This window comes from Cloeon dipterum, chromosome 2 (genome assembly GCF_949628265.1).
Source record: "Cloeon dipterum chromosome 2, ieCloDipt1.1, whole genome shotgun sequence".
Taxonomy (NCBI): Eukaryota; Metazoa; Arthropoda; class Insecta; order Ephemeroptera; family Baetidae; genus Cloeon; species Cloeon dipterum.
This window is the reverse complement of record NC_088787.1, coordinates 24,405,460-24,417,613: the sequence shown is the minus strand read 5'-3', so window position 1 is coordinate 24,417,613 and position 12,154 is coordinate 24,405,460. Positions and strand designations below refer to the sequence as shown.

The following is a 12,154-nucleotide window of genomic DNA, read 5'->3' as shown; positions in this document are numbered from 1 at the left end:
GTGAAAAAATACGCAATTTCGAGATAAGTTTGCATACCTTTGGTATAACCACAAATATCTTCATCCAAAATCACTAATCAAAGATTCTTAGGTATTCGCAAACAATGAACAAGCAGTTGTTAAATTTTTTCCGAACTGTTATTGTGTGTGTTCGGGAGACTTTTAAGGGTAATTGTCAATTTTACCGACTTTATTTCTCCATCCTGAATTTTACATATGTTGTTAGGGGTGTAACCTGAAATTTTGGACTTTTTGGGAAATCACGATTTTCAAAAACGGAAAATTTCAGATAGTAAATCCGAAATATCTTCGGTCCAGATTGGAATTTCGATGTGGTTTTTTCACCTCCACACGTAACTTTTTCAGTAGAACAAACTTTCCATTGGTCAAAAGTTTGTAGGTCAAAGGTCAAGGTCACAAATTCGCGTGCAAAATGTTCAATTAAAAATATCGCAAAATACGCCCCCTCGAAACAGGGAAAAATGATACATGGAAACACATCTCTGTCTGATGGAAATTTAAAAATATATTCCTTGCTGACGAAATCATAGTTAAAAAATATGTTCTTTTTTTACCATTTCTTTTGGAATAATTTTCTAAATCTATACGTTTTAAAACTGTTTATGCAAAGCGCTGTACAAAACTTGTTATGAATATATTTAATATTTTAAGAATGGAACTTTAGTGCAACGACTTTTGGACTCACACAATTGTTATACCATACAAGCGTCCCAAAACCACATCAACATCTCAAATATTTTCAGGATATTCTAATGAAGAGCATTTTGTGAATTTCATTTGCTTGCTTTATTTTAATTATTTTGCATCCGGTCATCATCGTAGAACAGTTTCAGTCGCATGTTTTATTAAGCAGCAGTAGTTTTCGTATCCTCATTCTTAGCGGGTTGTTCTTCATTGATACCAAGGCATGCGCAACGTTCCTTAAGCTCAAGTCTGAAAACATTTAATTTTAATTTATCTTCTATTTTACTAGAAAAAAATTATAATCCTATACCTGTACTTGGGGTGGCTGATGGCGTACACATATGGGTCAAAGCAAGCAACAAGCTTGCAGCACAAGGCTGGAACCATAGACACAAGAGGTGTGATAAGTGCCCTAAAATATAGGATTTATTATCAAAGACCAAATTAGAGCAACGAAAGAATACTGATTGCCGAAAGCGCCGATCAAAGCGATGACGGCGTAAGGTGTCCAGGAGAAGACAAAAAGTCCACAAATAGTGATAGCAGTTTTGGCAATCCTAGCTTCCGCGGATACTGCAGCCTGGTCACCGCTCCTCAGAGATTCCACATTCATCTTCTTAGCCTGCTTCCTGAGGGCCTTCTCGTGATTGAAAACCTGAGAGACTATTTGCGAGTAGAAGAACATAGTCATAAACATCGGGATAGCGTAGGAGAAGGTGAATATGAAGAAGACAAACAACTTGATGTCCATGGTATTAGTGAGGAAGTCGAAGCTGCAGGTCGTCAGGAATCCCTCTGAAAGAAAGCGCCAAGTCAGGCTTGCTAAATTTGGGAAATCCCTAGTGGAACTCACCAGCAACGAACCGGCCCCAGTATTCAAAGAGAGGCATCAGTGTCCAGGGGGTTGCCCAGGCCCAAGTCAGCAGGATGAAAAAGAAGGCCTTTTTCTTGCTCATCTGACCGTCTAGAGGACTCGAGATGTTCCTGCAAATGTTTCAGTTAGTAAATTTCAATATTTATTGCATGTTAGCACTACTTGTATCTGTCGTAACCGATGCAAAGGTTGGTGGTAGCCTGCACAATTCCAGAGTAGGCACCCATGGTGGCAAATATCTGGCAACCCCACAAGCCTAGTTCGTAGCCCTCGTATAGTGAGTTGTAGATTACGATAGGTGCCTTAAGCATCATCATAAAGTCAGCAATCGCCAAATTGACAACAAACATGTTAGAAGCCGACCGCAGGGACTTGGAGCTGTAAAAATACAACACCCTTTAAGAACATTTTGCATCCAGAGACGCAACACTCACGTAGCGAAAATCCAGATGACCATTCCATTGCCAGTCAGAGCGAAGATCATAAAAAGGATGTAAACGATGGCGAGAATAAAGTGAACGAGAGAGTCCACCGCTGGGTATTTAAACCAATGGTCTGGAATTTCGTGTAGTTTATCTGCCGGTACATTCCAAACCAGCGTGCGAGCTGGTTCGGAGCTGAAATCATGCAAAACATAATTTACAAATTAAATTGTGAAAGTTTATACAGTATATAAAAAGATACAATCGCAGGTTCTGTATTGAATATTACGAAAAACATAGGTATAAATTGAAATATTTCTCTAAAGAAAGCAGCAACGTATGAGCAACAGAACAAATATAATTTCTTTTTTAAATTGTTCCCCATCAGTGTTGGCTAATAAATCATTTCCAAAAATGATACTTACCTTTGAACGGGGAGTGCTAACGGCCCGAAAGCTAGGTTTGAGGTGTTCTCGTGGAGGAACATTTCGTCTTCGATGGAATTTAGGATTGGATAAAGGAAAAGGAGACACGATTCGTTCTCTTGCTAGCTCTCTTCTGTGGTTGTTGTCAGCAGGGGGTAAAGCTTTTATAGTCGGAAATCAACCCCTTTAAGTGTCGATAGTAATTAAATCATCGACTGCTGCAACGCGACTGTTTTGACATTAAAATGCAACATACACTCGAATATGTGGGCTGCAGATTAGCATTTGGCACAAATAAAGTCTATGTTAATACCAGCTTGTGAATTCCTGGCATTATGAAACCCTACTAAATTGTGCAGTGTCAATAGAGCTAAATATTTTAATCCAATTTTAGTCAAAGGCAACAACCTCAGCGCTCTCTTTTTTAACTTGAGTATTTTCACAGCTACTATGATAAGAACATGCACACATATTAACAGCCTTTATGCACGAGGCGGCGCATAAGGGTTATTTAGATATTTTCCATAAATATCACATTTTTTGACAAGGCGAACATCAAAATAAAAATATATTTTCCCCTTCTCACGTTCACCCATTCTTTTAATAATGAAATCCCTTTTCGCGCTTACTCCATCTGTAATCTTAATAACAAGTGCAACAAGTATAAGGAAAAACGCGATACTGGTTTAATTGCCGCAGCAATAGTCTAGAGCAGAACGATATAAAATTTTTACGATTCAATATCAGTGGTTTTATTGGCAAAGTGCGTGCAGGGCAACGAATCTGGCGAGGATAAATTTAAAGTGAATTCTGCCTTAGATGACCGCCGTGTATAATAAAGTCCGCGCCTCTCTCGCCACTAATATTTCATTGGCCGGCTTGTTGTTGTAAATGTCGGGTATTTCATCTCAAGGATCGTGGTATCTCTCGCGAGCTGCTTAAGTGGTCCGGTGATTCTTGGTCCGCTCTGAGGGTGGTAATGGCTTTCACTCTAATAACGCCGATAAAAAAAGCACAACTCGCAGTCTCGCAGACAATTTTATATCATGTGCTTGCCATTTTTCTTGCTCTCGTGCTTCTGCCAGACTAGAAGGTAATTTTGTTGGTGCCGACTTGAAGCAGTTCACTCCGCATTGATATCATGATACCCTAAGTTTTGAAATTCTTATCATCTCTGTTTTTAATGAGTAAATTTCTTACATTTCAAGAACATTTTCAACAAATTCAACCATTCAGCAATAAAAAGTATTTTTGGTAATAAACAAATATATAAATTTCTTTCCTGTTTTTTGTCGGTTCAAATTTTTTTTTTAAGAGATGCTATTATAACCGTTGCCCAAATATGTATTCCTCAGGTATACTAATTAAAAAATCAAATAATGTTCTTCCACGAATAGAGTAAATGCTGTGTACAGAAGTACTTCTCAAACCATTGTTGCGCCGCGCGTGTGTATGTCTGGCGCGGCAAAGACGAATATTTCATTTTTTATCTCGGCATTTCGATTGTCGCAAATTATATTCCTGCTGCTTTTCGAGGCGTGCGGCATGCCACTCCCAAAGGTCCTTGTTGCTTACTTTTCTCACAGCGCGTATGAAAATGCGACTTAAGAGTTTGCCAAAGGTTCGGTCGGTCCGTGGGAGTCATTAAAAGGACCCTCGAGTCAGTCATCGGCGACGAGTGACCATGCCAGAGAGACTCTGACTCGAGAGATCGAGTTTCTACTCCTTTAAAAATATACCATTTTCGTCGATTTGCTTGCAGGAAACTTAGACTCATGTTCGAGGGAGAAGGCCTTTTAATATTTTTTGCCATATACATGGTGAAAGTTTTTTTTTATATATTTTAGATCTCATGTAAAAATTTGCTATCGCAGTTGCTCCTTTCAGTTCAAACATTTGCGGAGGTAATAATTAAAAAAAATTATTTTGGCTGAATGAAATGAAACTAAAAAATAAATATGCAGTAAGATACACTTGAAGAAATGAGGAAGCAATTTGTTTTGAAGGTCTGTTATGCATAAAGAAAAGTAGCCGACGCGAAACACACCGAGATGATGATATGCACATCTTTGTTTCGTCTGGCATGCGCGTCAAATAAGGAACAAACAGCCCATTAGCGGTGCTTTTGATAAATGGGCTCGTTTGCTTTCTCGCCAAATAAATTGTCGAACGCATTCCAACCGAACGTGAAGCATTGAAAAATCACTGTCAACGCAGTATACGACTAAATCAGCGGCAGCAAAAAGGTCGTTTGTCGTATGCCTTCGCAAAGGTCGCCACCTCCGCTTTGTTGTGGGTGGATAGACGAGAACGTTTACAAATTAATTGCACTCACGAGGCGAACCACCTGACACATGAGAACTGTATTAACCACATTTAATGCTTCAAACTCTTATATCATTTTATGATCATCCTCAATATCCAAAGCTATATAATACTGGATTCCCCATTAAATTTATTTAAATCCTTTTGAACTGAACTTATTTTTTCTGTTTAACATTTTATTCAACCAGCCTGTTGGCTCATATTGTTAAGGTATTCTTCACTGTGTTTAAGCAATGGGAGATATTTTAGCATTTCGGAGATCTAATATTTATATTCAAATTGAATTTATTTTTTTCTGGATATGAGGCAATTTATGGGGCAAACTAGCCCTGCGGAACAATAATAAAGATTACTTTAAAACTAATACTGGCTGCTAAAAGTTAGAGATGGTAAATGGTGGTTAATTAAGTAATCAAAATGCTCACATTGCTCAACGGGCTTGGAGGTGCCACTTGCTGGGGTTTTCAACTTTTTAGTGGTTTAAGGGACAAATTTGTGGCATTTCAATAAAACAACCCGGAGCGCAGAGACGAAAAGATGGCCGAATTGAACCCAAGCTCCTCTGCAGCCACTCGGTCTCCATGCAGATGTTATCCACTCGGCGGTTTTGTTGGGACCCAGTGAACTCATAGTCCACGGGATGTGCTGAGAAGAGAGGTTAGTAAAAAAGCGTTTTTTTCATACCCTCATTTTATTCACATTAGTATTCAATATTCGGTACTTCATTCCTAGTTCTAGCTTTCAAATGTTCATTAAGTGTGTCACGATGGTTGGAAAAAAATACGAATCATATTGATAGTCCACAAATTTTGTAGGTTAAGATTTTATTGCCTTACAACAACAACAACCATTTTTTACTTACGCAAAACCTTGAATATAGATATTAAAAAAACATTTATTAATAATTGCTATTTGGTGTTCTAAACAAAATATTTATAAATAAAGCTTTGTATATAAAAATCCGTAAGAAAATTATTATTTATTTTAAAGTCTACTTGAACGAACGTTTACCATGATGTTCTAAATTAACGAAAATCTACTTCACATTAACATGATAAACTGAGCGACCACCACATGTTTTTTTAAGTATAAGGAAGCAAGAAACAGCTATAAATACGATCCAAAATAGAACTACGGAGCTAATTTTGATAAAAAATTTGATGTCCTTGGGCCAACCTGATATAGAATTTGTATTTGTCTCAATAATGTGTGGTGTTTTTGAAGTTGGTTCCAATTCACTGTGTCGTCTTTCATGACTGGTTGCAGGTGAAATTCTAGTTTGAACTTCTGTCCCTGATAGTGATGGATTTGGTTTTACTTTCATTTGCGTCGTTGGTGTGGTTGATGACGATAATAAATAAGTGGGTGGTCGCGAAATCAATGGGGTTGGAGTTGCCAACTCTCGTATTGGGACGATTGTTGGAGACGGTTTTGATTGTCCTTGTGACAAAGAATACTCCATAGTTGTTGGTTTTCTGTATGAAGAAAATTTGGGCACGGGCTTAGTTGAAAATGTACTTGGCGATAACAATTTTTGTGTTAAATCTGTTAATTTCACTTTTGATGATGCTAATGAAAATATTGCCTCCGTTAATCCAGAGTCAACGAAGTATGTTTCAAGCTCGCAAATGAAAAATCCTTCTGACAAACAATCTGAAACGTGAACCGTATTTCTGGCAGCCATTAGGCAGCCATCACCTTTTCCAAGCATGATAATGTTTCTTAATATCTCTTGGCCTGTCCCGTTCCACATGAGTGTGTTGTAATTCGTCCGCAAGCCACTCGTCCAAAAGGGCTGGTCTAATAGTATCAATATTATGAAGTATTAATCTCCGTGAGAAGAGGAGAACAGGAATCAATACCATTATTTTTATAATCAAGATACAATTGCTCTGTTTCAGTTTCTAGCGAGACCAACTCCATTCCATGTGTTTTGCACCACATATTTGCATCTCTCCAGTTAATTGGCTTCAAGCAATAATATAAAATAATTTTTAAGCATGATGATCCAACTTTCACTCTTACCTTGCTATTGTTTCCGCTTAGCAAGCTTGCGTAGTATATTTTTCCTCTTCTTTCAAACAATAATTGCCGAGGAGCTGTATTATGGAGCCAAAAAGTAAATTGAGTGGAAGAGCATTGATCTACATGCTTACTCACGTAGATTTAAATTTCCACAGTCGACATGGTTGTGATGAAATAATTTAGTTGATAGATTACTCGATGGTGTCGTCAATAAGGTTGTTTCTGGTTGCATTATTGAGGTTGAAGAAATTACCATTCCAAGGTTTTTTAAATCAGATTCAGGGTGGCAGTTTGATTCAAGCTCGCAAACAAAGTCATGCCGAGCGTTGCAGTTGTAGACTAAAAGCTCTCTATTTGTTGCCATCACGCAGCCAGTCTTAGCACCATGGACTTTTGGTTGATTCAAAATCATCTTTGCGCCCGTGCCTGTCCAGATGTCTGTGTTAGAATCTTTCTTCACACCACTCGTCCAAATTGGTTCTTCTAAAAGGTTAAAAATGTCAAATTGCTATCCTCATTTAGAAACAATTCAAAAATTCTTTGCCCCAAAATTTAGGAAGTCATTTTTGCTATATATATTTCTTGAAAATCTTTTTAAATCATTATGATGTTGATTGTGATTTTTTGCTGATCACTATTTTACCTCATGTAAATTATACACATGGAAATCTAACTTAGAAAAAAACTATTTAATAAAAACATGTCATGCACACATACACCAATATGATACAATAAGCTACATTATTCAAACTCAAATTGAACGGCAGGAGCGTAGATTTTTCAATTATTGTTTTTATATTAGAAAAATTATTAAATCAGAATAAAATGAATCAGGATAATGAACATACCAAAAGCACTCGTGAGAATTTTCGTGTGCTCCTCTTTTGTTTCTAGCGAGGCCAACTCCATTCCGTGTTCCCAACACCACTTTTGTGAATCATTCCAGTTTAGGTGCTGAAATGTATTTCATTTAACACAGTGAAAATATATCAGTGAACTCCCTAGTACCTGTTTTTCTGAACCTAATATGTTATTAAAGTAGTAAACCTTTCCATTTCTCTCAACCAACAAATGCTGTGGAGCTGAAAATTAATAGTTTAGTCTTCAATGTTTTCAATGTAATGAGTCTTTTAGGGTTTTTTTTGTCACATCTGCAGACAATGAATCCCAAAAACCAATTTTTAAACGCTCATTTAAGATCCGAAACAAATTAGACTGTACTTACGGATTCGTGAATTGTTGCATGTGACCTTAATGCTATTTAGTGCAAGATTCAATCGGAGGAGAGTCAAGAAAGCTGGGAAGTAAGTGAGTTGCATTATTACGCGGTGAACCTTCTCTGCAAGAGTACAAAGGGGATATAGCTCTCTTAACGTTCAATGTTACGTTTGTACGCTCGCGGACTTGTGACATGAGCACGAAAAAAGATAAGTTGTGTAGTTGACCTAGATTTTACTCAGAGTTTAGTCATGGAAATATTAAATCATTGGTCGCAATAATGCAAAACGAAAACTAAAAATTTAATAAATAAATGTTTCCTATAACAAAGAAAAATGTTAATTTGTTGAGCTTCTTGCTAATTTTATTATAAATTTGCAAATATTCGACTTCTTTTCCTTGGAGCATTGAAATTCAGGATAGGAAGTTGAGTTCTTTCAACTGAAAATGAAACGCATTTTTACTGCAGACAGCATTGAATTCATTTGTAGAATCGACTGCAGGGGTGATTTTTCATCAAGAAAATAGAAAAAGTACGCATCAACCCTGTAAGCCGCTCACATATCATTTGCGTCCGAGTCACGCACCGCCTTTGTTGCTTGTGCGTCGTGGATTTCGAGCCCTCTTGGCTGGCTGATGAGATGCAAGAATGAATGGTGAGTGAATAGCGAGGCTCGTTTTTCTCTCTCTCTCTCTCTCTCTCTCTCTCTCTCTCTCTCTCTCTCTCTCTCTTTCTCTCGACAACAACAACAACAACCCCTGCATGCGAGCTAGCTGCTGCATCTTGCAGATTGCGCGGCTGCATCTCTCCCACGTGATTATTGCGTTCCACCCCTCGAGCGTGTGTCATTATAAATGGGCGGGTAGGAATTTTTGTGTGCCGAGCATAATCGTCATCAGTATTCTCTTTGAGTGATTGCTCTCTCGGATGCAGACGGGAGCGACGTGCGTGGAATTCGTTCCCGACTCTGCCTGAATCGCCCCGTGTATATGTATGTAAATAGAATTATATTGTGCACACGTACCAGTACAGCAAGGGCCCGCGCGTGGTGCATTCTCACATCTAGCAGCGGGCACAGCTTTTGTTGTTGCTGTTTTTTTATCGCCGTTTACAGCTGTCGCTGAAAATTCTTGACCGCTTTCAACTCAATCGAAAAATTCTGAGTAGGTTGAATTTTTATCTGTTCTCCTGGATAAAATTTGCTTTGTTGGGTTTTATTCATTTGCCCCAAAAAAGATTCAGTTTATTTTGTTAATCTTTTTTGTTATTCCAACTGTTTCCCCACTAAACCTGAATGAGCTTAGTTGAAGTCATTTGGTTGCTGCTTAATTTTCATGGTCTCTGAGCATATTCTACTTTAATTATTTACATCAAACATCTGTTTACTTCAAGACAGTATAAATGTTTCTTTCACCTCATGCAATCAGTCAACCGCAATGTCAAACACCTGGCAGTCAGGCAACCTGCGTGACAAACATTGTTTGACGTTGCTCATGCACGTGAGAAGATCTTCCACAGCATGATATTTCTAGGTTAGCTGACAACGATCCGAGAAAACCAAACGTGCATTTAAAACAAAGCTATATATCGAGACAAAGAGGTGTGCTGTTAGAAATAAGCACATTTTTTAATTTACAGCTGCGTGCATTCTGTGTGAGAAAATACGTATTTCGAATGGCTTCAAAAATCAACAAAATAATTTGAAAGTACAAAATATGTTACGGCGTGGATGATGATGTAGTTCAATAATTATTTTTATTCTATCAATTGAAGACCTGTCCAAAAGCAGATATTTAAATTTGTCTCGATAACAATAGCATTTTAGCAGAATACTTTCATCACGGAATCCAGTACCACTGTCCGCAATTTTATAATTTAGGGAATTTAGGGACAAAAACAACAATTTTTACGCAATGAGTAACATTGATGTTTTTTCAATTGTTGAGGTATTATACAATCAAACTACAATAATTATTACGTAATTATTGATTAGCGTTGAGAAAAGAAAACTCAAGAAAACTTTCATTATTTGACTTTCTGTAAAAATGATCCGATTTTTAATTTTTCGTCCTGTCTGACTCGCTTCCAAATCCTCAACCCCTGAAAATGTACTTGGACAGCCGAGTTCCCGTAACCAATTTATAATTAACCTAGATAGATGATAATTGTCACCCTCATTTGTGCAGCTTGTATTATTTAAAATTGACCAAATATAAAATAAAAAGGAGGAAAGCAGATAAGTTACTTTTAAACGTGGGAGGCGATTTTCCCCTTGTCCTGGCTATTTCTGGTGCATGACAGAATCCGATTTTTTTATCAGTTTCTTTCCAGTGAAGAATATTATTCCGTGCGAACATTTCGCAAGCAGATCAAAAGAGCTTTTCTGCTTCTTTCCGAGCCACCAGAGCAGCACAAGAAAGACACAACACGCGAATCCCCGGCGCTTTCTTTCTCCTTTGCATTATATTGTGTTCCATGGGTTTGGTTATAGACGCGCGGAGCGCTGATGCTGCTAGCTGCACTTGGTTTTCTTGAATTTTATTTTTTGCTCGCTGAGCAGACCGCTTGGTCGCACACGCTTTATTGAACGCTCAACAATGCGATGAATAATACATGACCACGTCGGCTCTCGGCGCTGAAACAAAATTATTTCTTCAGTGCAGCTTTTGTGCACTGTAATCCGTTTGAAAGCGCGATATGCAAATGACCCTTTTATGAGACGCGACACACAGCTCTGCAAGCCAATGAAATGCATGCACAGACACTCTTTATTCCGACGGCCCTTTGTTGTAAAGAAAATGACAAATCAATTGGACTTTGCAGATGGAAAAGAGGAGGAAACCGTTTCAAGACGATTGATCGAGCCCACCCACGCAGTGCTTCATAATCCCAACGCATTTATTTTTGCGTTTTGATGTTGTTGGACGCTGAGGAGGCCTTGGAAAAATCTAAGTGTCTTAAGGCTGACTTAACTTGTAATCAAATAGTATCGATCTGCTATTATTGATGAAAGCACAAATTTTCTGGCATTTGTTCATTAATTATCATTACCTCCTGTATCAAATATAAATACATGAAAGCCACTTCCACTTACAAATTTTAATAAGAGCATTGTTACCTTGTTCAATTTTGTATGCTTATCATGGATGTGTTTTATTCACATTGAAGTTAGTTGATAAACCAGGGAAATGTCAAAGAGCAAACCCGTATCATGTGCACACGCGTTGACGCATTAATGTGCAGCAACGTGTACAAGCATTAAGTTTGATTTTATTCGACATTGTCGGTCGTGTGATAGCGTAAAAAGCCCGTGCTCATGAAAGGGTTCCATCAACCACTATCGCTCTCACATTATATGATTGTTTTCTGTATTCGCGCTCGTGACCTGTCGCGTGGCGCATGGCAATCACTCCAAGATAAGATTCATTGCGGTGCGCTCGACACTCGCCACTTCTGTTGATATTAAATTTGCAACGCACCCTAAAGGTTTCCATCAATGTCAAGAGCAGCTTTTCAACATTTGGTGACAAATCTAGATAAGATGGAAGCTCTTTTTATAAAATCATTAAAATTTTAGTGGGAGAAATAGTAATTTTTCCATCAAAACTTCATTTAGCATTTAAAATTTTACTATCATCTTTTAAGTAACATATTTTTAAGAGAACCCTGACAATTTTGAATGATTTTATTATCAAAGCAAAATTAAATTAAAAGCATAAAAAAGGCTCACAAAATATCTTGTTACAAAAAATCGAATTAGCCAGATAAAAAAGTTTCACCACTCAAACAGGCGTTTGGCAAGTGTACGCCTTGTAATCACCGGCTGACCTGGAGGAAAAAGGTGAGTTTCGCAAAGAGGCGAGTGAGAACATGCCGTCTGGCACGCTGTCAAAAAAGTGTCACCTCGCAACACTCTATTAAGCAGCCATCTCTAATTCGACGTGGGAACAATCACGACGGTAGAGCACGAGAGCAGCGAAGAAAAAGTTTGCAAGAAGGAAAGAAAGTGGTGCGAAACTGGAGTCGGTCGCTGAAATTTTTACAACGTGAGGGGAAAAAGTTGTCGCTCGGATGGATGTATTGACGACGAGCAGATAGTTTGCGCTGCTCTTTATTATACTTATGGCAGACACGCGCGCACGCACTGAGAAGTACTGTC

General features: G+C 38.1%; 1 protein-coding gene and 1 long non-coding RNA gene across 2 annotated transcripts; both read right to left on the bottom strand.

The window, feature by feature from the left end:
- Nucleotides 1-792: 792 nt before the first annotated feature.
- LOC135935269 (opsin, ultraviolet-sensitive-like) lies at nt 793-2,575 on the bottom strand. Its single transcript, XM_065477487.1, has 7 exons — nt 2,427-2,575; nt 2,014-2,196; nt 1,742-1,957; nt 1,559-1,689; nt 1,170-1,500; nt 1,016-1,117; nt 793-954 (listed from the first exon to the last, which is right to left on the bottom strand). The coding sequence occupies exons 1-7, from the start codon at nt 2,486-2,488 to the stop codon at nt 867-869; spliced, it is 1,113 nt and encodes a 370-aa protein (XP_065333559.1). The 5' UTR covers nt 2,489-2,575; the 3' UTR covers nt 793-866.
- A 3,679-nt stretch (nt 2,576-6,254) lies between these two features.
- Nucleotides 6,255-7,251, bottom strand: LOC135936804 (uncharacterized). The gene is made up of 4 exons (XR_010574390.1): nt 6,912-7,251; nt 6,777-6,850; nt 6,614-6,719; nt 6,255-6,551 (listed from the first exon to the last, which is right to left on the bottom strand). It is a non-coding gene; the product is annotated as an uncharacterized LOC135936804 (long non-coding RNA).
- Nucleotides 7,252-12,154: the final 4,903 nt, after the last annotated feature.

Coding starts and splice junctions, on each gene's coding strand:
- LOC135935269 (XM_065477487.1), bottom strand. CDS start 2,488: ATGTTCCTCCACGAGAACACCTCAAACCTAGCTTTCGGGCCGTTAGCA. Junction 1,958..2,013: donor GTCATCTGGATTTTCGCTAC/GTGAGTGTTGCG, acceptor GTATTTTTACAG/CTCCAAGTCCCTGCGGTCGG. Junction 955..1,015: donor ATCAGCCACCCCAAGTACAG/GTATAGGATTAT, acceptor AAATGTTTTCAG/ACTTGAGCTTAAGGAACGTT.